The 25,272-nt window shown below is 51.0% G+C and overlaps 1 protein-coding gene across 1 annotated transcript in view; it reads left to right on the forward strand.

The window, feature by feature from the left end:
- The first annotated feature begins 14,668 nt into the window (after window positions 1–14,668).
- The window catches only part of SYNGR2 (synaptogyrin 2), a 35,966-nt gene continuing 25,362 nt past the window's right edge, over window positions 14,669–25,272 (forward strand). The window contains exon 1 of the mRNA XM_068262417.1: window positions 14,669–14,804. Within this exon, the coding sequence (XP_068118518.1) occupies window positions 14,703–14,804 (102 nt within the window). The 5' untranslated portion in view covers window positions 14,669–14,702. The remainder of the gene's footprint in view (window positions 14,805–25,272) is intronic.

Genomic DNA, 25,272 nt, shown 5'->3' on the forward strand with positions numbered 1-25,272 from the left:
ATCAGCACTGTACTGGGGGACGCAGGCCACTACCCTCCTCGCACAATATCAGCACTGTACTGGGGACGCAGGCCACAACCATCCTCGCACAATATCAGCACTGTACTGGGGGTCGCAGGCCACAACCCTCCTCGCACAATATCAGCACTGTACTGGGGGACGCAGGCCACAACCCTCCTCGCACAATATCAGCACTGTACTGGGGACGCAGGCCACAACCCTCCTCTTACAATATCAGCACTGTACTGGGGGACGCAGGCCACAACCCTCCTCGCACAATATCAGCACTGTACTGGGGGACGCAGGCCACAACCCTCCTCGCACAATATCAGCACAGTACTGGGGACGCAGGCCACAACCCTCCTCGCACAATATCAGCACTGTACTGGGGGACGCAGGCCACAACCCTCCTCGCACAATAGCAGCACAGTACTGGGGGTCGCAGGCCACAACCCTCCTCACACAATATCAGCACTGTACTGGGGGAAGCAGGCCACAACCCTCCTCGCACAATATCAGCACAGTACTGGGGACGCAGGCCACAACCCTCCTCGCACAATAGCAGCACTGTACTGGGGGACGCAGGCCACAACCCTCCTCGCACAATATCAGCACTGTATTGGGGACGCAGGCCACAACCCTCCTCGCACAATATCAGCACTGTACTGGGGGACGCAGGCCACAACCCTCCTCGCACAATATCAGCACTGTATTGGGGACGCAGGCCACAACCCTCCTCGCACAATATCAGCACTGTACTGGGGACGCAGGTCACAACCCTCCTCGCACAATATCAGCACTGTACTGGGGGTCGCAGGCCACAACCCTCCTCGTACAATATCAGCACTGTACTGGGGGACGCAGGCCACAACCCTCGTACAATATCAGCACAGTACTGGGGACGCAGGCCACAACCCTCCTCACACAAAATCAGCACTGTACTGGGGGATGCAGGCCACAACCCTCCTCGCACAATATCAGCACTGCACTGGGGGACGCAGGCCACAACCCTCCTCGCACAATATCAGCACAGTACTGGGGGTCGCAGGCCACAACCCTCCTCGTACAATATCAGCACTGTACTGGGGGACGCAGGCCACAACCCTCCTCGCACAATATCAGCACTGTACTGGGGGACGCAGGCCACAACCCTCCTCGCACAATATCAGCACTGTACTGGGGGATGCAGGCCACAACCCTCCTCGCACAATATCAGCACTGTACTGGGGACGCAGGCCACAACCCTCCTCGCACAATATCAGCACTGTACAGGGGTCGCAGCCCACAACCCTCCTCGCACAATATCAGCACTGTACTGGGGGACGCAGGCCACAACCCTCCTCGCACAATATCAGCACTGTACTGGGGACGGAGGCCACAACCCTCCTCGCACAATATCAGCACAGTACTCGGGGACGCAGGCCACAACCCTCCTCACACAATATCAGCACTGTACTGGGGACGCAGGCCACAACCCTCCTCGCACAATATCAGCACTGTACTGGGGTCGCAGGCCACAACCCCCCCTCGCACAATATCAGCACTGTACTGGGGGACGCAGGCCACAACCTTCCTCGCACAATATCAGCACTGTACTGGGGGACGCAGGCCACAACCCTCCTCGCACAATATCAGCACTGTACTGGGGGACGCAGGCCACAACCCTCCTCGCACAATATCAGCACTGTACTGGGGGACGCAGGCCACAACCCTCCTCGCACAATATCAGCACTGTACTGGGGGACGCAGGCCACAACCCTCCTCGCACAATATCAGCACTGTACTGGGGGACGCAGGCCACAACCCTCCTCGCACAATATCAGCACTGTACTGGGGGACGCAGGCCACAACCCTCCTCGCATAATATCAGCACTGTACTGGGGGACGCAGACCACAACCCTCCTCGCACAATATCAGCACTGTACTGGGGGACGCAGGCCACAACCCTCCTCGCACAATATCAGCACAGTACTGGGGACGCATGCCACAACCCTCCTCGCACAATATCAGCACTGTACTGGGGACGCAGGCCACAACCCTTCTCTCAAAATATCAGCACTGTACTGGGGACGCAGACCACAACCCTCCTCGCACAATATCAGCACTGTACTGGGGGACGCAAGCCACAACCCTCCTCGCACAATATCAGCACTGTACTGGGGACGCAGGCCACAACCCTCCTCGTACAATATCAGCACTGTACTGGGGGACGCAGGCCACAACCCTCCTCGCACTATATCAGCACTGTACTGGGGGACGCAGGCCACAACCCTCCTCGCATAATATCAGCACTGTACTGGGGGACGCAGGCCACAACCCTCCTCGCACAATATCAGCACTGTACTGGGGGACGCAGGCCACAACCCTCCTCGCACAATATCAGCACAGTACTGGGGACGCATGTCACAACCCTCCTCGCACAATATCAGCACTGTACTGGGGACGCAGGCCACAACCCTCCTCGCACAATATCAGCACTGTACTGGGGACGCAGGCCACAACCCTCCTCGCACAATATTAGCACTGTACTGGGGACGCAGGCCACTACGCTCCTCGCACAATATCAGCACTGTACTGGGGGACGCAGGCCACAACCCTCCTCGCACAATATAAGCACTGTACTGGGGGACGCAGACCACAACCCTCCTCGCACAATATCAGCACTGTACTGGGGACGCAGGCCACAACCCTCCTCTTACAATATCAGCACTGTACTGGGGGACGCAGGCCACAACCCTCCTCGCACAATATCAGCACAGTACTGGGGACGCAGGCCACAACCCTCCTCGCACAATATCAGCACAGTACTGGGGACGCAGGCCACAACCCTCCTCGCACAATATCAGCACTGTACTGGGGGACGCAGGCCACAACCCTCCTCGCACAATAGCAGCACAGTACTGGGGGTCGCAGGCCACAACCCTCCTCACACAATATCAGCACTGTACTGGGGGAAGCAGGCCACAACCCTCCTCGCACAATATCAGCACAGTACTGGGGACGCAGGCCACAACCCTCCTCGCACAATAGCAGCACTGTACTGGGGGACGCAGGCCACAACCCTCCTCGCACAATATCAGCACTGTATTGGGGACGCAGGCCACAACCCTCCTCGCACAATATCAGCACTGTACTGGGGGACGCAGGCCACAACCCTCCTCGCACAATATCAGCACTGTATTGGGGACGCAGGCCACAACCCTCCTCGCACAATATCAGCACTGTACTGGGGACCTGCTCACAACCCTCCTCGCACAATATCAGCACTGTACTGGGGGTCGCAGGCCACAACCCTCCTCGTACAATATCAGCACTGTACTGGGGGACGCAGGCCACAACCCTCGTACAATATCAGCACAGTACTGGGGACGCAGGCCACAACCCTCCTCACACAAAATCAGCACTGTACTGGGGGATGCAGGCCACAACCCTCCTCGCACAATATCAGCACTGCACTGGGGGACGCAGGCCACAACCCTGCTGATATTGTGCGAGGAGGGTTGTACTGTGCTGATATTGTACGAGGGTTGTGGCCTGCGTCCCCCAGTACAGTGCTGATATTGTACGAGGAGGGTTGTGGCCTGCGACCCCCAGTACAGTGCTGATATTGTGCGAGGAGGGTTGTGAGCAGGTCCCCAGTACAGTGCTGATATTGTGCGAGGAGGGTTGTGGCCTGCGTCCCCAATACAGTGCTGATATTGTGCGAGGAGGGTTGTGGCCTGCGTCCCCCAGTACTGGGGGTTGCAGGCCACAACCCTCCTCGCACAATAGCAGCACTGTACTGGGGGACGCAGGCCACAACCCTCCTCGCACAATAGCAGCACAGTACTGGGGGTCGCAGGCCACAACCCTCCTCGTACAATATCAGCACAGTACTGGGGGATGCAGGCCACAACCCTCCTCGCACAATATCAGCACTGTACTGGGGGACGCAGGCCACAACCCTCCTCGCACAATATCAGCACAGTACTGGGGGACGCAGGCCACAACCCTCCTCGCACAATAGCAGCACAGTACTGGGGGACGCAGGCTACAACACTCCTCGTACAATATGAGCACAGTACTGGGGACGCAGGCCACAACCCTCCTCGCACAATATCAGCACAGTACTGGGGGTCGCAGGCCACAACCCTCCTCGCACAATATCAGCACAGTACTGGGGACGCAGGCCACTACCCTCCTCGCACAATATCAGCACTGTACTGGGGGTCGCAGGCCACAACCCTCCTCGCACAATATCAGCACAGTACTGGGGACGCAGGCCACAACCCTCCTCACACAATATCAGCACTGTACTGAGGGACGGAGGCCACAACCCTCCTCGCACAATATCAGCACAGTACTGGGGACGCAGGCCACAACCCTCCTCGCACAATATCAGCACTGTACTGGGGACTCAGGCCACAACCCTCCTCGCACAATATCAGCACTGTACTGGGGACGCAGGCCACAACCCTCCTCGCACAATATCAGCACTGTACTGGGGTCGCAGGCCACAACCCTCCTCGCACAATATCAGCACTGTACTGGGGGACGCAGGCCACAACCCTCCTCGCACAATATCAGCACAGTACTGGGGGACGCAGGCCACAACCCTCCTCGCACAATATCAGCACAGTACTGGGGGACGCAGGCCACAACCCTCCTCGCACAATATCAGCACTGTACTGGGGACGCAGGCCACAACCCTCCTCGCACAATATCAGCACTGTACTGGGGACGCAGGCCACAACCCTCCTCGCACAATATCAGCACTGTACTGGGGACGCAGGCCACAACCCCCCCTCGCACAATATCAGCACTGTACTGGGGGACGCAGGCCACTACCCTCCTCGTACAATATCAGCACTGTACTGGGGGACGCAGGCCACAACCCTCCTCGCCCAATATCAGCACTGTACTGGGGACGCAGGCCACAACCCTCCTCGCACAATATCAGCACTGTACTGGGGACACAGGCCACAACCCTCCTCGCACAATATCAGCACTGTACTGGGGTCGCAGGCCACAACCCTCCTCGCACAATATCAGCACTGTACTGGGGGACGCAGGCCACAACCCTCCTCGCACAATATCAGCACAGTACTGGGGGACGCAGGCCACAACCCTCCTCGCACAATATCAGCACAGTACTGGGGGACGCAGGCCACAACCCTCCTCGCACAATATCAGCACTGTACTGGGGACGCAGGCCACAACCCTCCTCGCACAATATCAGCACTGTACTGGGGACGCAGGCCACAACCCTCCTCGCACAATATCAGCACTGTACTGGGGGACGCAGGCCACAACCCTCCTCACACAATATCAGCACTGTACTGGGGGACGCAGGCCACTACCCTCCTCGCACAAAGCAGCACAGTACTGGGGGTTGCAGGCCACAACCCTCCTCGCACAAAGCAGCACAGTACTGGGGGTTGCAGGCCACAACCCTCCTCGCACAATATCAGCACTGTATTGGGGACGCAGGCCACAACCCTCCTCGCACAATATCAGCACTGTACTGGGGGACGCAGGCCACAACCCTCCTCGCACAATATCAGCACTGTACTGGGGGACGCAGGCCACAACACTCCTCGCACAATATCAGCACAGTACTGGGGACACAGGCCACTACCCTCCTCGCACAATATCAGCACAGTACTGGGGGATGCAGGCCACAACCCTCCTCGCACAATATCAGCACTGTACTGGGGGACACAGGCCACAACCCTCCTCGCACAATATCAGCACTGTACTGGGGACACAGGCCACAACCCTCCTCGCACAATATCAGCACTGTACTGGGGACACAGGCCACAACCCTCCTCGCACAATATCAGCACTGTACTGGGGACACAGGCCACAACCCTCCTCGCACAATATCAGCACTGTACTGGGGGACGCAGGCCACAACCCTCCTCGCACAATAGCAGCACTGTACTGGGGGACGCAGGCCACAACCCTCCTCGCACAATATCAGCACTGTACTGGGGACACAGGCCACAACCCTCCTCGCACAATATCAGCACTGTACTGGGGGACGCAGGCCACAACCCTCCTCGCACAATATCAGCACAGTACTGGGGGACGCAGGCCACAACCCTCCTCGCACAATATCAGCACTGTACTGGGGACACAAGCCACAACCCTCCTCGCACAATATCAGCACTGTACTGGGGACACAGGCCACAACCCTCCTCGCACAATATCAGCACTGTACTGGGGGTCGCAGGCCACAACCCTCCTCGCACAATATCAGCACTGTACTGGGGACGCAGGCCACAACCCTCCTCGCACAATATCAGCACTGTACTGGGGGACACAGGCCACAACCCTCCTCGCACAATATCAGCACTGTACTGGGGGACGCAGGCCACAACCCTCCTCGCACAATATCAGCACAGTACTGGGGGACGCAGGCCACAACCCTCCTCGCACAATATCAGCACAGTACTGGGGGACGCAGGCCACAACCCTCCTCGCACAATATCAGCACAGTACTGGGGGACGCAGGCCACAACCCTCCTCGCACAATATCAGCACTGTACTGGGGACGCAGGCCACAACCCTCCTCGCACAATATCAGCACAGTACTGGGGGACGCAGGCCACAACCCTCCTCGCACAATATCAGCACAGTACTGGGGGACGCAGGCCACAACCCTCCTCGCACAATATCAGCACAGTACTGGGGGACGCAGGCCACAACCCTCCTCGCACAATATCAGCACTGTACTGGGGACGCAGGCCACAACCCTCCTCGCACAATATCAGCACTGTACTGGGGACACAGGCCACAACCCTCCTCGCACAATATCAGCACTGTACTGGGGGTCGCAGGCAACAACCCTCCTCGCACAATATCAGCACTGTACTGGGGACGCAGGCCACAACCCTCCTCGCACAATATCAGCACTGTACTGGGGGACACAGGCCACAACCCTCCTCGCACAATATCAGCACTGTACTGGGGGACGCAGGCCACAACCCTCCTCGCACAATATCAGCACAGTACTGGGGGACGCAGGCCACAACCCTCCTCGCACAATATCAGCACAGTACTGGGGGACGCAGGCCACAACCCTCCTCGCACAATATCAGCACAGTACTGGGGGACGCAGGCCACAACCCTCCTCGCACAATATCAGCACTGTACTGGGGACGCAGGCCACAACCCTCCTCGCACAATATCAGCACAGTACTGGGGACGCAGGCCACAACCCTCCTCGCACAATATCAGCACAGTACTGGGGGACGCAGGCCACAACCCTCCTCGCACAATATCAGCACTGTACTGGGGGACGCAGGCCACAACCCTCCTCGCACAATATCAGCACTGTATTGGGGACGCAGGCCACAACCCTTCTCGTACAATATCAGCACTGTACTGGGGGACGCAGGCCACAACCCTCCTCGTACAATATCAGCACAGTACTGGGGGACGCAGGCCACAACCCTCCTCGCACAATATCAGCACTGTATTGGGGACGCAGGCCACAACCCTTCTCGTACAATATCAGCACTGTACTGGGGGACGCAGGCCACAACCCTCCTCGTACAATATCAGCACTGTACTGGGGGACGCAGGCCACAACCCTCCTCGTACAATATCAGCACTGTACTGGGGGACGCAGGCCACAATCCTCCTCGCACAATAGCAGCACAGTACTGGGGGACGCAGGCCACAACACTCCTCGTACAATATGAGCACAGTACTGGGGACGCAGGCCACAACCCTCCTCGCACAATATCAGCACAGTACTGGGGGACGCAGGCCACAACCCTCCTCGCACAATATCAGCACTGTACTGGGGGATGCAGGCCACAACCCTCCTCGCACAATATCAGCACAGTACTGGGGGACGCAGGCCACAACCCTCCTCGCACAATATCAGCACAGTACTGGGGGACGCAGGCCACAACCCTCCTCGCACAATATCAGCACTGTACTGGGGACGCAGGCCACAACCCTCCTCGTACAATATCAGCACAGTACTGGGGGACGCAGGCCACAACCCTCCTCGCACAATATCAGCACTGTACTGGGGACGCAGGCCACAACCCTCCTCGCACAATATCAGCACTGTACTGGGGGACGCAGGCCACAACCCTCCCCGCACAATAGCAGCACAGTACTGGGGGACGCAGGCCACAACCCTCCTCGCACAATATCAGCACTGTACTGGGGGACGCAGGCCACAACCCTCCTCGCACAATATCAGCACAGTACTGGGGGACGCAGGCCACAACCCTCCTCGCACAATATCAGCACTGTACTGGGGACGCAGGCCACAACCCTCCTCGTACAATATCAGCACAGTACTGGGGGACGCAGGCCACAACCCTCCTCGCACAATATCAGCACTGTACTGGGGACACAGGCCACAACCCTCCTCGCACAATATCAGCACTGTACTGGGGACGCAGGCCACAACCCTCCTCGCACAATATCAGCACTGTACTGGGGGACGCAGGCCACAACCCTCCTCGCACAATATCAGCACTGTACTGGGGGACGCAGGCCACAACCCTCCTCGCACAATAGCAGCACAGTACTGGGGGTCGCAGGCCACAACCCTCCTCGCACAATATCAGCACAGTACTGGGGACGCAGGCCACAACCCTCCTTCTTGGAATTTCTTATCAGTGAGGGTCACAGTGAAGTCACTTCCTGTCTGAGTCAGAACTGAGTCAGCCACTTACATACCTGATATTTAACTCTTTCAGGCAGAGAAAAAAAAAAGGAACACAGCATAGTTATTTGTGTGCTAGGCGCTGTACATACCCATGTCTATCTCATCATGTCACATGTCACTTCGGGTATCCTTTAAAGATTATGCTGTTGCTTATCTTTTCGAACAGAGAGGAGTTTCCTTCTTGGCATCTATAAAATCATATAAAAGACTGTACGAGGTGTGAAAGTGCGCCTTGACATTAGGCACACCAGTTTTCTCTGTCTCTTTCTACGCACAATTGACATGGACACAAAGAAACAAAGCTTGAAAGGCTCCATGCTAGATTGCAACAGTAGATATGTGAACATGATCACCTGCCCTCTATAGGTGATAGAAAAAATCTTTATCTATCACCACTTATCCGCACATTTATTCAATTAAGAATTTCACAGTGGAGGAAATTTAGTCACTTTTACCGTATGCAGAAAATTAAAGTGGATCCGAGGTGAACTTTTACTTATTGCATAATTGTGCTCCTTTCCTATTGTGGTACTTATCCGTTAGCCGGGCGCATCCTCTAGGTGGCGACAAAACTCCACCAGAGTTACATCTTTCCCTACTATCCATGTCGGCCTGGAGGGGGAATAGTAATTAGCGCCACCTGCCGGATGCGCCCGGCTAACGGATAAGTACCCCTATTGTTTATAGGGCATTCCTCAAGCCAAATACATTTTTGTTTTTGTTTTAATACTCTAATTCTCTATAAACTAAATAAACCACGCCCACAGGTTTTCAGAGAGCCTTGGCAGTAGCAAGGGCTCATGGGAGCTCAGTCTGGGCAGGAGGAGGAGGAAGAGGTGTTACTAGCCATTGATTTCAGAGGCAGAGGGGGGGGGGGGTTAGGTTTTTTTCACAGGCTGAGTGCTGAAGATACAGATAAGCCTGCCTCTGTGTAATGTTTACAAACAACATGGCTGCTGTCATTGTATCACAGGAAGAAATAATCATATTCTGTTAAAGCTGAATAGATTTGCTGTGTAAACTATCTAAAGTTTAGATAAGATATATAGACAAGTTACTTGTTATAGTTAGTTTTTCATCTTGGATCCGCTTTAAAGGGACTCCGAGCTCAGAGTATAAATAAAATTTGAACTTACCCGGGGCTTTCTCCATCCCAGCCCTGGTCGGGACGTCCCACGCCGGCCTCCTGGCTCTTCTCCCGGCGGCTGTCCGCATAGCGCGGACAGGCCGGTTCCCCGGGCGACACTGGCGAGTGTCGGGCCTTTTTCTTCCCTATACGTCACACGCCGGCCGCCGCGCGTCATGACGGCGGCCGGCGTGACAGCACGGCGCATGCGCGATTAAACCACGCATGCGCCGTGCTGTCACGCCGGCCGGCGTCATGACCCGCGGCGGCCGGCGTGTGAAGTCATTTGCGACGTATAGGGAAGGAGAAGCCCCGACACTCGCCAGTGTCGTCCGGGGGCCCGGCCTGTCCGCGCTACGCGGACAGCCGCCGGGAGAAGAGCCAGGAGGCCGGCGTGGGACGTCCTGACCAGGGCTGGGATGGAGAAAGCCCCGGGTAAGTTCAAATTTTATTTATACTCTGAGCTCGGAGTCACTTTAAGGAGATAAATCTTTGAGAATTACACAATGGTGATCTTTTGGGTGATAATTTGCACATACTATTTTACGGCATGCGGTAAGGCATTGTGAATAGAGCCCAAGGTCCCAATAAAATAAAGAATGTTTTTAAATCTCCATTTAATTTTTAGCCCCAGCTTAGCCTATTAACCCCTGCAACACCTATAACGGTTTATACATATTTAATGATTGCCGCCTGTAGTGATTAGTAGATGTCATCACTCCGCCGAAAGTTTGGGGCCCCAATGCTCTACACTCCGCTGTTGCCTAGCGATGGATCTGTACAGCACTATGGCCCCCGAACTGTCGCCCTAGAGAACGCATCCGATCGCCACAGACACGCAGGCTGGGGATAACAGTCCACCACATGCTCAGCTAGTAATAAAATATGGCATATGGGGTATCGTTTTAACCGGGAAGAGACAAATAATTCATTTTTTTTGTGTTTAATAACTGTGGGGCATTTTCACGTGCACATTAGGAAGGGTGAAAGATGAAAAAAAGGGTATTTTTTTTTGCAATTACGCCTAATTTTTCCCATAAAATGACTACAAAATAAGAAAAAATGAGAAAGAAAAATAAGAAAAAATTATTACCCAAAAGAAAGCCTAGATTGTACTGGAAAAAAAAAAACTAGATATACACACCGTGTGTATATACAAGATATATACACCAGTATATGAATGTTAAAGTGAACCTTACGGCTACTGTTAATGTCATAGCTGTATGTTAATCCAAGTTTCATATATATGCACTTAACCACCCTGGCGTTCTATTAAGATCGCCAGGGCAGCTACATGAGGGTTTTTTTTAAATAAAAAAAAAAATATTTCATGCAGCCAACTGAAAGTTGGCTGCATGAAAGCCCACTAGATGGCGCTCCGGAGGCGTTCTTCTGATCGCCTCCGGCGCCCGGAATAAACAAGGAAGGCCGCAATGAGCGGCCTTCCTTGTTTTGCTTAGATCGTCGCCATAGCGACGAGCGGAGTGACGTCATGGACGTCAGCCGACGTCCTGACGTCTGCCGCCTCCGATCCAGCCCTTAGCGCTGGCCGGAACTATTTGTTCCGGCTGCGCAGGGCTCAGGCGGCTGGGGGGACCCTCTTTCGCCGCTGCTCGCGGCGGATCGCCGCAGAGCGGCGGCGATCGGGCAGCACACGCGGCTGGCAAAGTGCCGGCTGCGTGTGCTGCTCTTTATTTCATGTAAATCGGCCCAGCAGGGCCTGAGCGGCACCCTCTGGCGGTAATGGACGAGCTGAGCTCGTCCATACCGCTAAGGTGGTTAATAGATATAAGGTGACACCAATGTTTAATAAGGCCAATGTAACACAGATGATTCAGATGACTAGAGTTACCCTTTAACGTTAGACTCAGATTCTTTTATTGCTGACATGCTTTAGCTAAGACCTAGTACTGTGTGAGTTTTTTATCTTTCAGGAATGTCTAAACAGATATGCTGCGCCTGGCACTGCAAACCTCCCATCGGAGGATGATTCGAGTCCCGCAAGCTAAGACCTTGGAAGTAACTATGTGAGCAAGATGCTGAATAGATTGTGTGCTGGAGACCATACCAGGTGCAATGCTGTGGGGATTCTCCACCCTCCTTGAGTAAAGAAGAAAAACTCTCAGAGACATACATTATTATTGGACAAGTAAAATTACATCATGACTACGTACTTTGGGGTATAAGAACTAATGCACAGCGGAAGTAAAGCCAGAAACCTTAACCTGCCTTGATCCTTTTGCTAGGCTTAACTGGGTTTCCCGCATGTATACATGTGACATTTTTGAATAAAGCCATATGTTGTTTTTCTTTTCATCTCCTGACTTATTTTTGAATTCTTGGTGTATTGGTAAGTGACTTCCATACTACTTACACATCAGGACGTTGCGTTTGATGCGACGTTAATGTCGCGCAACGTGCCCCTAACGCAACGCATTGTGAGCTATAACTTGGACGTTATAGTGCATTCTTTAGCCCTGCATTTGGTGCGCCATTTTCATCGCACAATGATGGAAGGAAAACGGCGCATGCGTTACATATAGAAAAAAAGATAAATATATATATACATTACTGAGCATGTGCAACACAACTAGCGCAGCAGATTCATTGCTAAACGCACAGCATGCAGCACTTTCTAATAACGCCTCACGTTACACACAATGCAACGTGTGCACTGTGAATGTCGCACAGACTTAGTATTTCTGTGCGTTAGTCTGCGTTATAAAATGTTCTAACGTGCGACTTTAACGTCGTACTGTGAAAGAGGCCTAAAGCAATCATCAAGGAAAAAAAGGTCCCCCTGCTCTACTTACCCCGGGCCCCCTTCTTCCAAACCCCTTGCAGCGGACATGTCCCACGTAGCCGCTACCCCGGGGACCCCGCTGGTACAGAGGCCGACCTCGTGGTCATCCTCGTACAGCGCCTGTGTGAAGTGCCGCTGTCAATCCGATCCACGTTGTCCGCGGCGTATTGCACAGGCACAGTAGAGGATGACCCAGAGGTTGGCCTCTGCAGCGGTGGGGACCCCGGGCGGTGGAGATGCTGCATTGGACATGTCGTCTGCAAAGGACTGGAGGAAGGAAGCCCCGGGTAAGTAGGAGGGGAGGGGGGGGGGGGGGAAGAAAGGGATGACCCTTTTTTCCTTCATGATTCGTTTAACCGAAAACCAAAAAAAACATTCACTTAGCTGGGGCTTCCCCCTGTAGAAGTCCTGGGCCCGCATCATCACTCGTCGATCATCCGGTCCCCTGCACTGTCATTTTCAGTGACTGATCAGTTGCCGAGCAGCGTGCTTGCCTGCGCGGCCTCAATCGCACTGCCATCTCTGTGGCCTTCTTGCGCCTGCACACTACACATCCACGCAGGGCCTGAAAACAAAAACGGTACCGGATGATCGGTGAGTGACGGCACGGGTACAGGACTTCTGCATGGGGCTGGCGGAAGCCCCAGGTAAGTGAAACTTAAAATTTGCAAACAAAATTTGTTTACAGAAAATCAGTAATGAAAAAAACTCCCCTGGGGGGTACTCACCTCGGGTGGGGGAAGCCTCCGGATCCTATTGAGGCTTCCCCCGTCCTCCTCGGTCCCACGGCGGTGGCGAAAATCCTCCCGGAGTGGCGGCGATGTAAATATTTACCTTTTGGCTCCAGCGCAGTATCCGCTCTTCCCGCGGAGATAGGCGAAAATAGCCGATCTCCGTCAGGCCGCTCTACTGCGCAGGCGCAAGTCTCCTGCACCTGCGCAGTAGAGCGGACACGACGAAGATCAGCTATTTTCGCCTATCTCCGTCAGAAGAGCCGCAAAATCGCCCCCGCTGGAGCCCGAAAAGGTAAATATTGCACGGGCTGTCGGATTTGTCGCCTGTGCGTTCCGGGGGCTGCAGCGAGACCGCCGTGGGACACAGGACGAGGGAAGCCTCGATAGGGTCCAGAGGCTTCTCCCACCCGAGGTGAGTACCCCCCAGGGGAACTTTTTTTCAGTACAGGTTTTTTTTAAGGTACATTTAAGTTTCCCTTTATGAGGTAAAAACTGTGGAATGCGAACCAACTGTAACATCGCCCACTGGAGTGATAGGGAAACATGGACATCATTACCTTGCTCATCAGCTGTACTCGGGGAGGGGGACTAGTGGCTGCAACTCTTATCATTATACACATGACGTCACAGCTGTGGCACCTGGCTGTAGTGTAGGTAGGTGATTATTATGGCAGCCCGCTCTCTGTGAGGGGCTCGGGAGGGATGACGCTCCAGTCAGCCGGGGCTGCTGAAGGGTTATTATTAGTCGGGCTGCGGTGACAGGAAAGGGGGCGGGACTATAATAAAGGAAACAAGTTCGGTGGCTTCGCTTGCTGAAAAGGGGGGCGGGCCACGGAGTAGGCGGGGAGCTGCTGCGCGGTGGGCGGAGAACAGGCGCAAGGGGGCAAGGCTAAGCTTTCTGGGCGGAAAGTAGGCGGGGCGTGGCTAAGCTTTCTGGGCGCAGGTGGGGCGTGGCTAAGCTTTCTGGGCGCAAATGAGGGGAAGGTGGGGCGTGGTTACGCTTTTTCGGCGCAAATGAGTCGCAGGTGGGGCGTGGCTACGCTTTTGGGGCGCATGTGGGACGTGGTTACGCTTTTTGGGCGCAAATGAGGCACACTCCGACTCGGGACGCGGCTAAGCTTTCTGGGCGCAGACGGGGCGCGGCTACATTTGCTGGGCGGTTAGAGGCGTGGTGTCGGGCACGGCAGTGTGGTGTAGAGGAGTGCAGTATCAGGCGGGGCGTGGTCTCGGTGGAGGGGAGTATCGGGTGGGGCGTGGTCTCGGTGGAGGGGAGTGTCAGGCGGGGCGTGGTCTCGGTGGAGGGCGGGGCGTGGTCTCGGTGTAGGGGAGTGTCGGGCGGTGCGGGCAGCGCAGAGCAGCAGCATGGAGAGCGGCTCGGCGTACGGGGCAGCCAAGGCCGGTGGCAGCTTCAACCCGGAGGCCTTTCTCAAGAGACCGGAGACCGTGCTGAGGATCGTCTGTGCGGTAAGAGGCTCCGCCCACACAACCCTCCCCTGCCCGGAGGAAACTTTACTGAAGTTTCTGCGTGCCCGGAGATCGCTGCCAGCTGTCTGCTCATTATATAGGGAAGGGGTGCCTGGCAGTGCCCACACATTGCTGAGCCCAGGAGGGGCCACCTGCCATATAGTCATGTCACTGACTGTCCTCAGAGGAGCTCACACTCTAATCCTACCATAGTCCTAGTAGTCTAATGTCCTACCATATTATTATTATGTATTTATATAGTACTGACATCTTCTACAGCACATTACAGAGTACATAGTCATGTCACTGACTGTCCTCAGAGGAGCTCACACTCTAATCCTACCATAGTCATAGTGTAATGTCCTACCATATTATTATGTATTTATATAGCACTGACATCTTCTGCAGCACTATACAGAGTACATAGTCATGTCACTGACTGTCCTCAGAGAAGCTCACACTCTAATCCTACCATACTGCTGCCTATATCATATCATGTTGTAACCCTGTTAGTAAATGTTTGTTTTGGTGTAATCTCTCTGCCCCCTAAACTATACTGTATCTATCGCATTTTTTTTTTGATCTGATTGTACTGTCTTCTCGATCTGTTTGTATAACAAATTTTCTAGGCCGTGTGTTCCACAAAAAATTCCGGGTGCGATATTTGTTGCACTTGGCGAATAAACTGATTCTGATTCTGATATTCATAGTCATAGTCTAATGTCCTACAATATTATATTATGTATTTATATAGCACTGGTATCTTCTGCAGCACATTACAGAGCACATAGTCATGTCACTGACTGTCCTCAGAAGAGCTCACAATCTAATCCTACCATAGTCATAGTCTAATGTACTACCATATTATTATTATGTATTTATGTAGCACTGATATCTTCTGTAGCACATTATAGAGTACATAGTCATGTCACTAACTGTCCTCAGAGGAGCTTACAGTCTAAGCCTACCATAGTCATAGTCTAATGTCCTACCATATTATTATATATATTTATATAGCACTGACATCTTCTGCAGCACATTACATAGTCATGTCACTGAATGTCCTCAGAGGAGCTCACAATCTAATCCTGCCATAGTCTAATATCCTACCATATTATTATATATATTTATATAGCACTGACATCTTCTGCAGCACATTACAGAGTACATAGTCATGTCACTGACTGTCCTCAGAGGAGCTCACAATCTAATCCTGCCATAGTCCTAGTCTAATATCCTACCATATTATTATTATTATTATTATTATTATTATTATGTATTTATATAGCACTGACATCTTCTGCAGCACTTTACAGAGTACATAGTCATGTCACTGACTGTCCTCAGAGGAGCTCACACTCTAATCCTACCACAGTCATAGTCTAATGTCTTACTATATTATTATTATATATTTATATAGCACTGACATCTCCTGCAGCACATTACAGAGAACATAGTCATGTCACTGACTGTCGTCAGAGGAGCTCACAATAATCCTACCATAGTCATGGTGTAATGTCCTACCATATTATTATTATTAATATTATATATTTATATAGCACTGACATATCCTGTAGCACATTACAGAGTACATAGTCATGTCACTGACTGTCCTCAGAGGAGCTCACAATCTAATCCTACCATAGTCATAGTCTAATGCTTGTTCCAGTTGTGATTCAGACCCCAGTGAAGCCAAAACACCAGCAGGTTAGGATGGGAGCTGGCATTGGTTTCCTTCCTGTCTGCTAATGGTGGGTGGCTGTATTGGTGTGGGATACAACCTGTATAGAATTATCTATACTCGGTGTTGTGCACAGTGCAGCAGTTTTCCTGCCCCTCCCTGTATAATAACATTAGGTGACTTGTCATGCCAGTTTGTCACGCTGCTCTGTGTACTATACCTACCTTCTGTTTATTTAGTGAGCTGATTTTCCGTGTCACTGCCGGCATTTTCTCTTTACACAGCAGGATATAAAAATGCTCAATATATCCAGAATGCTGCATGTTATTGGTACAGCAAAATAACTGCAATAGGTCAGTCACCAAATCGGCACCAGACCAGAGCCTGCTGGGTTCAGGGCCGGTTCTCACGGACTTCTGCTCAGCATCTCGTTTAAACGCTGTTGGGTTTTGCTTTCAAGAACGCCAGTGCTTAATGCTTTTAGGTCTTGTTCACACTAGGGGCGTTTTTGCCTTATTTTAAGCGCTGGCGATTTTCAAAATCGCCCTAAAAGCCTATGACAGTGTTCATATCTGAGTGGTTCGATTCCGATCCGCACACTAAAGCGCTTCCTGTACCATTTTTTTGGGGGCGATTTGCCTCAATGGAAGGTATAGGGAGCTCACAAAGCGATTGAAAAAGCGTTTTGTATATCGATTTCCCCAGCGCCAGGAAGTGAGCGAACAAATCGCTCTGCTAAAGTGCTTAGAAAAGCGCTTTACAAAAAAATCGTAGCACGCAGGAAAGCGCCAGGAGGCGCTTAAAAAAAATCACTCGCAAAATCGCAAAACACTGGCCTCAGCTATTGCGATTTTAGAACAAAACCTTTTAAAAGCTTTTAAAGGCTTTAATGGCTGTAATGGATTTTACGGGCTTTTGTTGACTTTTGATAGCATTCAAATGCAACGCCAGCAACCGCAAACTCCTGCTAGAAGCTGCTTGTTGCTTTTGAGACGAGACGCCGGGATCTACTGACAGCTTGCATGAAAGGTTGCGCTAAACGCTCCCATTCACTTGCAAAAACGTTGCTTTTAAAACACCCGCAAAGCGTCCGTGTGAACCAATCCTTAGTGGTAATGTGTATGAGTTCTACAAAGATAACCTTATCCAGACAGACCCTGAGCCGACAAACCAGTTATATGGGAATTACGAGTGGCTGCATGGGTGGGGCGTCAGTATATACACACTCACTCTCTCTGTTAAGGTGGCCACACACCATACAATTTTTTTAAATATCTGTTCAATTTATGAATTGCAATTAATTTTTCTGACTGATGGTAACATTTCAAAAATATGACCAATGTACCACACACCTGTGTTACATTTTTCCCCAATTATGATAAAAATGATTGGAAACTCTGAGAAAATTGCTGGGGTGTGTATATTAATAAATTGACAATCTAACACACACCATACAATCTTTAAAAAGATTGAAGAAAAATATCTGGCATCCCGGATTGATAAAAATCGAAGAAAATAGGAAATCCAATCGGATTTTTCAGTCAAAAGAAAAGAAAGCTTTCGATTTTTTTTTTTTCCGGGAGATCCAATCGTTTTTATCGAAGTGTCGCAGCCACAGGACCTGCGGGCCCCTGAGAACCTTTCCATAAGTCCACGTTCTGTTCCAGCTTTTTATATGCGTTTACATTAAGTTATTGTAAAACAATACTTTTTGCAAAAAAATAAAAACCTGTCACCGATGCACCGATCCTCACCCTCCTCTGCTGCCTGCTCACTTTCAGTCAACTTTAAAGCCGCACCTTCCTACTAGAGACTGGCAGACATGATAGGCTGTCAGCGTGGAGGAGTGGCTTAAGAAAGGGGACCTGAACTCAGAACTTCCTTTCTGCTCTAAAAGATAAGCAGCAGCATAATAACCAGTCCTGCCGATCCTCTGCCTCTAGTATTTTCTTCATAGCCCCTGAACAAGCATGCAGATCAGGTGCTCTGACTGAAGTGTAACTGGATTAGCTGCATGCTTGTTTCAGGTGTGTGATTCAGACATGACTGCAGCCAAAGAGATCAGCAGGGCTGCCAGGCAACTGGTATCGTTTAGAAATGTGTGGCAGCCTCCATGTGTCTCTTGCTTGAGTTTCTTGCTTGCTTGTTCACTGTAATGCCTGGAATACAGGTTACGTTTTTCGCGAAGAACCGTTCCGGTAGATGCCTTCGATGATAAAATTCTGACATGTCTGATTCTCCGCTCAATTCTGTTCCGTTCGATTTCTCATAGAAGCGAATGGAAACGAGATAAGAAAAACTAAGATGAGAGAATCAAGCATTGAATGGCTAATAGATCGCGCGGAGAATGGAACGCGGAGAACGTAACGTGTATTCCCAGCATTAGATAAGCAGGGTAAGTGCTGGCGTGGATGTGCGATGCTAACATACAGGATGCAGGGTTAATAAGTAACCAGTGGGACATCCGCCATTGCTGGTAGCAGGGGATATCCCTGGCTGAGCTGTCTCTGCACATCTCCTCCCCAGTCACATGCTGCGATTAGGCCACAGTCACATGCTGCACGCTCGTCATGTGACGCTGCTCACATGGGTCTGTTTACTGGGGTCACGCTGAGCTGGGGGTTAACCTCTCCAGTGCTGGGCCTGCCTGGGGGAGAGGGGATTAACCTCTCCAGTGCTGGGCCTGCCGGGTGGAGAGGGGGATGTTAACCTCTCCAGTGCTGGAGGGGGATGTTAACCTCTCCAGTGCTGGAGGGGGGGAGGATTAACCTCCTCAGTGCTGAGCCTGCCCGGAGGGGGGCGGGTGGTTAACCTCCTCAGTGCTGGGCATATCTGGGGGGTTATCCTCATCAGTGCTGGGCCTGCCCGGAGGGTTATCCTCATCAGTGCTGGGCCTTCCTGGGTGGGGGGGGGGGGGGGGGAGAAGGGTGTTATCCTCAGTGCTGGGCCTGTCTGGGGGGGTTAACCTAATCTGTGCTGGGCCTGCCCGGGGGAGGGGGTGGTTAACCTATTCAGTGCTGGGCCTGCCCCCGGGAATAGGGGGGGAGTTAACCTCTCCAGTGCTGGGCCTGTCTGGGGGGGTTAACCTAATCAGTGCTGGGCCTGCCCTGGGGAGGGGGTGGTTAACCTATTCAGTGCTGGGCCTGCCCCCGGGAATGGGGGGGAGTTAACCTCTCCAGTGCTGGGCCTGTCGGGGGGGGGGGGGGGGGGTGGGATAACCTAATCAGTGCTGGGCCTGCCCTGGGGAGGGGGTGGTTAACCTATTCAGTGCTGGGCCTGCCCCCGGGAATTGGGGGGGGGGGGAGTTAACCTCTCCTGCGGGGGGAGCTGCAGATCCGGTTGCACAGCCTGGTTGCTGCAGGCTGACGTGTCAATACAAGCTGGTTATTCCGGGAATAAGTTATTGCCAGGAGAACTAGGCGGACAGAGGAGAGGGGGGCGGGACGCGGAGTCTAGACTGTGTAATATAAATATGTAATAACACGCCTGCCTCGCTCCAGAAGTGCAACTCATCGCTGAGCGGGATCCGCTCCCCAAACATCTCGTGTATTTCAGCGGCATTTCATTTCCTCCGTTCCAGCGTGGCCTGCCAATGCTCGTGTGCCATTCATGCTTCATTGCAGGTCAATGGGAACACAAAAATCCACCGACATGTGCATTTTTTGCTTGCAAGAAAATTGTGATGGATGCGTACGTACATCAACTTCATTGATTTTCACAGAAAAAGATGCATATCGGAAGATTTAAAAAAAAAAAAAAAAAAAAAACGAAAATTGGAAACGCAGAATGGTGCTTGTGGGAAACTGCATACGTGGGATGCTAGCGCAAGCGGCCCCTGTGGGTGGGCCCCGTTCACAGACGTTTCAGAGGGTGGTAACTGCGACTGTGTCCACATCTTCTACACTGCGCACCATGTGGCTCTGGGAACCGCCAGGCTCTACACCGCGCACCATGTGGCTCTGGGAACCGCCAGGCTCTACACCGCGCACCATGTGGCTCTGGCAACCGCCAGGCTCTACACCGCGCACCATGTGGCTCTGGCAACCGCCAGGCTCTACACCGCGCACCATGTGGCTCTGGGAACCGCCAAGCTCGCGTCCGTGGGGGCAGATGTGGGCAGCGCGCATGCAGTCGCACAGTGCAGAGACTGGGAAACGCCCCCTGCATGTTACAGCACCTCGCCCGTTTCTGCGATGACCTCACTGCGGTGTTAGACCTCTTGCACACTACGTGCGATTGCGATTTGCCATTTTTAATCGTTACTGCATGCTGCGATTTTTCTTTTGATCGCATCCAGGGAAAATCGGGATCACAAATCGGATTTGCAGTATGCAGGGGGCCTTACTCTGACAGCGAAGTTAGACTCCAGCTCTTTAACAGGCTGCAAAGGGAAACGGAAGTGACCCAGTGCTGCGCAACGCATAAAGTGCGGACGCCAGACTACAGTCTATGCACATCGCACATCATATACATTTCTGACATCTGCAGAGCACTGCATATAGTGTGAAAGAGGCCTTATTGTTCCCTGCACTGTGAAAAACATTTCGTTTCTCACTGACTGCACTTGAGGGACACACCACATCCTGTCAGAATAGGAAGTGCAGGAAGTTGTAGGTTTGGGCTGACTTGTGCTTCACACCACTGAGATCCTGTCCCAGCTGGTAGCACTGACGGATAGTCCTGTACATACAGGGAGTGTCTCTCTGGCCTGATCAGCCTCTTCACATTCTCTGTACACAGACACTGCCTGCCAAACAGACATAAAGAGTGTAACCATCAGCCCTATACATTTATTATATTCCAGAGAAAATAATGTGTAACTACCCAACCTAAGGACTTTATTAGGAACGCTATACTAATACTGGGCAGGGTCTCCCTTTATTAGGAACACTATACTAATACTGGGCAGGGTCTCCCTTTATTAGGAACACTATACTAATACTGGGCAGGGCCTCCCTTTATTAGGAACACTATACTAATACTGGGCAGGGCCTCCCTTTATTAGGAACACTATACTATTACTGGGCAGGGTCTCCCTTTATTAGGAACATGATACTAATACTGGGCAGGGCCTCCCTTTATTAGGAACACTATACTAATACTGGGCAGGGCCTCCCTTTATTAGGAACACTATACTAATACTGGGCAGGGTCTCCATTTATTAGGAACATGATACTAATACTGGGCATGGCCTCCCTTTATTAGGAACACTATACTAATACTGGGCAGGGCCTCCCTTTATTAGGGACACTATACTAATACTGGGCAGGGTCTCCCTTTATTAGGAACACTATACTAATACTGGGCAGGGCCTCCCTTTATTAGGAACATAATACTAATACTGGGCATGGCCTCCCTTTATTAGGAGCGCTATACTAATACTGGGTAAGGCCTCCCTTTATTAGGAACACTATACTAATACTGGGTAGGGCCTCCCTTTATTAGGAACACTATACTAATACTGGGTAAGGCCTTCCTTTATTAGGAACACTATACTAATACTGGGTAGGGCCTCCCTTTATTAGGAACGCTATACTAATACTGGGCAGGGCCTCCCTTTATTAGGAACACTATACTAATACTGGGTAGGGCCTCCCTTTATTAGGCACACTATACTAATACTGGGCAGGGTCTCCCTTTATTAGGAACACTATACTAATACTGGGTAGGGTCTCCCTTTATTATGAACACTATACTAATACTGGGCAGGGCCTCCCTTTATTAGGAACACTATACTAATACTGGGCAGGGCCTCCCTTTATTAGGAACACTATACTAATACTGGGCAGGGCCTCCCTTTATTAGGAACACTATACTAATACTGGGCAGGGCCTCCCTTTATTAGGAACACTATACTAATACTGGGCAGGGCCTCCCTTTATTAGGAGCACTATACTAATACTGGGTAGGGCCTCCCTTTATTAGGAGCACTATACTAATACTGGGTAGGGCCTCCCTTTATTAGGAACACTATACTAATACTGGGCAGGGTCTCCCTTTATTAGGAACACTATACTAATACTGGGCAGGGTCTCCCTTTATTAGGAACACTATACTAATACTGGGCAGGGTCTCCCTTTATTAGGAACACTATACTAATACTGGGCAGGGTCTCCCTTTATTAGGAACACTATACTAATACTGGGCAGGGCCTCCCTTTATTAGGAACACTATACTAATACTGGGCAGGGCCTCCCTTTATTAGGAACACTATACTAATACTGGGCAGGGCCTCCCTTTATTAGGAACACTATACTAATACTGGGCATGGTCTCCCTTTATTAGGAACACTATACTATTACTGGGTAGGGTTTCCATTTATTAGGAACACTATACTAATACTGGGCAGGGCCTCCCTTTATTAGGAACATAATACTAATACTGGGCATGGCCTCCCTTTATTAGGAGCGCTATACTAATACTGGGTAAGGCCTCCCTTTATTAGGAACACTATACTAATACTGGGTAGGGCCTCCCTTTATTAGGAACACTATACTAATACTGGGTAAGGCCTTCCTTTATTAGGAACACTATACTAATACTGGGTAGGGCCTCCCTTTATTAGGAACGCTATACTAATACTGGGCAGGGCCTCCCTTTATTAGGAACACTATACTAATACTGGGTAGGGCCTCCCTTTATTAGGCACACTATACTAATACTGGGCAGGGTCTCCCTTTATTAGGAACACTATACTAATACTGGGCAGGGCCTCCCTTTATTAGGAACACTATACTAATACTGGGCAGGGCCTCCCTTTATTAACACTATACTAATACTGGGCAGGGCCTCCCTTTATTAGGAACACTATACTAATACTGGGCAGGGCCTCCCTTTATTAGGAACACTATACTAATACTGAGCAGGGCCTCCCTTTATTAGGAACTCTATACTAATACTGGGCAGGGCCTCCCTTTATTGGGAACACTATACTAATACTGGGCAGGGCCTCCCTTTATTAGGAACACTATACTATTACTGGGTAGGGTTTCCATTTATTAGGAACACTATACTAATACTGGGCAGGGCCTCCCTTTATTAGGAACATAATACTAATACTGGGCATGGCCTCCCTTTATTAGGAGCGATATACTAATACTGGGTAAGGCCTCCCTTTATTAGGAACACTATACTAATACTGGGTAGGGCCTCCCTTTATTAGGAACGCTATACTAATACTGGGCAGGGCCTCCCTTTATTAGGAACACTATACTAATACTGGGCATGGCCTCCCTTTATTAGGGACACTATACTAATACTGGGCAGGGTCTCCCTTTATTAGGAACACTATACTAATACTGGGTAGGGCCTCCCTTTATTAGGAACGCTATACTAATACTGGGTAAGGCCTTCCTTTATTAGGAACGCTATACTAATACTGGGCAGGGTCTCCCTTTATTAGGGACACTATACTAATACTGGGCAGGGTCTCCCTTTATTAGGAACACTATACTAATACTGGGCATGGCCTCCCTTTATTAGGAACGCTATACTAATACTGGGTAGGGCCTCCCTTTATTAGGAACACTATACTAATACTGGGCAGGGTCTCCCTTTATTAGGAACACTATACTAATACTGGGTAAGGCCTTCCTTTATTAGGAACACTATACTAATACCGGGCATTGCCTCCCTTTATTAGGAACGCTATACTAATACTGGGTAGGGCCTCCCTTTATTAGGAACACTATACTAATACTGGGCAGGGTCTCCCTTTATTAGGAACACTATACTAATACTGGGTAAGGCCTCCCTTTATTAGGAACACTATACTAATACCGGGCATTGCCTCCCTTTATTAGGAACGCTATACTAATACTGGGTAGGGCCTCCCTTTATTAGGGACACTATACTAATACCGGGCAGGGTCTCCCTTTATTAGGCACACTATACTAATACTGGGCAGGGTCTCCCTTTATTAGGAACACTATACTAATACTAGGTAAGGCCTTCCTTTATTAGGAACACTATACTAATACTGGGTAGGGCCTCCCTTTATTAGGAACGCTATACTAATACTGGGCAGGGTCTCCCTTTATTAGGAACACTATACTAATAGTGGGTAAGGCCTCCCTTTATTAGGCGCACTATACTAATACTGGGTAGGACCTCCCTTTTATTAGGAACACTATACTAATACTGGGCAGGGTCTCCATTTATTAGGAACACTATACTAATACTGGGCATGGCCTCCCTTTATTAGGAACACTATACTAATACTGGGTAGGGTCTCCTGTTATTAGGAACACTATACTAATACTGGGTAGGGCCTCCCTTTATTAGGAACACTATATACTAATACTGGGTAAGGTCTCCTCTTATTAGGAACACTATACTAATACTGGGCAGGGCCTCCCTTTATTAGGAACACTATACTAATACTGGGCATGGCCTCCCTTTATTAGGAACACTATACTAATACTGGGTAAGGCCTTCCTTTATTAGGAACACTATACTAATACTGGGCATGGCCTCCCTTTATTAGGAACACTATACTAATACTGGGCAGGGTCTCTCTTTATTAGGAACACTATACTAATACTGGGTAGGGTCTCCCTTTATTAGGGACACTATACTAATGCTGGGCAGGGCCTCCCTTTATTAGGAACACTATACTAATACTGGGTAGGGCCTCCCTTTATTAGGAACACTATACTAATACTGGGTAGGGCCTCCCTTTATTAGGACCACTATACTAATACTGGGTAGGGTCTCCCTTTATTAGGGACACTATACTAATGCTGGGCAGGGCCTCCCTTTATTAGGAACACTATACTAATACTGGGT

The sequence above is a fragment of the Hyperolius riggenbachi genome, chromosome 12, assembly GCF_040937935.1.
Source record: "Hyperolius riggenbachi isolate aHypRig1 chromosome 12, aHypRig1.pri, whole genome shotgun sequence".
Classification (NCBI taxonomy): domain Eukaryota; kingdom Metazoa; phylum Chordata; class Amphibia; order Anura; family Hyperoliidae; genus Hyperolius; species Hyperolius riggenbachi.